The 1,840-nt window shown below is 37.0% G+C and overlaps 1 protein-coding gene across 3 annotated transcripts in view; it reads right to left on the minus strand.

Moving 5' to 3' along the window:
* Positions 1-1,840, minus strand: part of Rap1a (RAP1A, member of RAS oncogene family) — an 80,050-nt gene that overhangs the window by 8,033 nt on the left and 70,177 nt on the right. For all 3 annotated transcript variants that reach the window (XM_004641709.2, XM_023701756.1, XM_023701757.1), the window contains one exon: positions 441-581. In XM_004641709.2, coding sequence (XP_004641766.1) covers positions 441-581 — 141 coding nt within the window. The remainder of the gene's footprint in view (positions 1-440; positions 582-1,840) is intronic.

Raw genomic sequence — 1,840 nt, forward strand, 5'->3', positions numbered from 1 at the left:
TATATTCTTTTGACTACTTTTCTTTCTCACTTTTTATTCACATAGCACAACAAGCACTTTACCACATGTCATTTTTAAAACAACTCATCATATAATTTCTTGGTTAATCTTAAAAGTTAGTTTATTTTGGTGACAGGGGCTCTTTCTGACATGTGGTGGAAACTTCTCAAATCCTCCACTACGTACAGTAGTACTGGGTAATGCCCCAACACATGGGAGGCTGAGGCACAAAGACCCCTGGACGCTGAAGGCCAGCCTGGGCTACACAGTAAGCTCAAGGACAGCCAGAATACACGGCAAGATGCTGCCTCAAAACCAACCACCACTTCTGTCAACAACAACAACAAAAAACCCCAAAAACCACATTTTGTACTGATAAGAAAGCGAACATTTTTTATTTAGCTTCAAGACAGTATGTCTTATAGAAAAAAAGTACTTACATCTTCTGTGTCCTTAACCCGTAAAATCTGTTCCCTTAAATCCTGTAAATCATTAAATGTGGACTGAGCTGTAATAGAATATACTAATGCAAACCCTTGGCCATTCTTCATATACAAATCCCTCATAGCTGTAAATTGTTCCTGTAAAAAAAAAAAAATACACATGTTTGGATGTATACTGGAAATATTTTAAGCAGTCACAAGTGAGTTCCTACTTTTTTTTTTTAAATTACATACTACCATGAAAGAAAACATAGGACATAATACATAGTTTTTAGCTACTCTGGGGTAATGTTCCTATTTTCTATTTGGGTGACTAGAAAAAAATGACAATGAACAACTGTAAATTAGAAGGGATTGCTAACCACCTTAATTTGCTTTTGAGTAATTTAGAATAACTAAACTATAACTTAATCATCCAGCACAGACAGACTCAGCATCTCTACTGGAAAATCTTACCATCTTGATAATCACTAGACTTTGGGTATTTTTATTACTTGACTGTGCTGGGGCTCAAATGCAAAGCCTTACACCTGCTAAGCAAGCACTCTCCCACTGAGCTGCATCGCCACCCTAGACCCCTTCTGAGAGCATTTTATGGTTTTTATTTTCTTACCTCATTTAAGCCATTAAACTTATCCTAAAGGTAGGAGAATAGTGTGATGACTATCGTTCCCTTTAGGTAGATTCACTAATTGTTAGCATTTGGTCACTGAGCGGTAGTCACAACAATTTAAAATTGTTTCAATTTTAAACCCACCTCCTCTTATTTGATGACGATCACCACTGCATGTTATAATTACACATATCAGTTATATTACTATTTATTTATTTATCTATCTATCTATCTATCTATCTATCTATCTATCTATCTATCTATCTATCTATCTATCTATCTATCAGAACCGGGGATTGAACTTAGGCCCTTGCACTTGCCAGGGAAGCGCTTACTCTGCTGAGCCATGTCCCCGGCCCCTACAATTTTATTTTAAATGTCTCCAAATTTTATACATTAGGAAATGCACAGATAACATTAAAATGCCATAGTAGCATATATCATGAGTAGTTATAACTACATTTTGAATCTTCCCATCTTTGGATGCATCAAACACGTGAGTCCGTAAGTTTTAAGAGCTCTCTGTTTCTTTGGCTTGCTGGTTCCCCACCATTGTTACCACTATTTTTGTCTGCTATGTCTGTAATAGCTCTAGCTGATCCACCCTGATTGCTGTAATAATCAATTTGTACTCCAAGGAGTTGGCTGTGCTATCATTCAATCATTTCCCTAACCTCAATTCTAGTGGTGTTTGGTGTGCAACAGGACCATGGCTGAACTCTCTGTGTTGCTGCCAGAGTATTTTTCTGGGAAAGATGTAAATGCCAGGGCTTTTCTTGATTTT

The sequence above is a fragment of the Octodon degus genome, unplaced genomic scaffold (genome assembly GCF_000260255.1).
Source record: "Octodon degus isolate 3935 unplaced genomic scaffold, OctDeg1.0 scaffold00140, whole genome shotgun sequence".
NCBI classification, from domain to species: Eukaryota; Metazoa; Chordata; class Mammalia; order Rodentia; family Octodontidae; genus Octodon; species Octodon degus.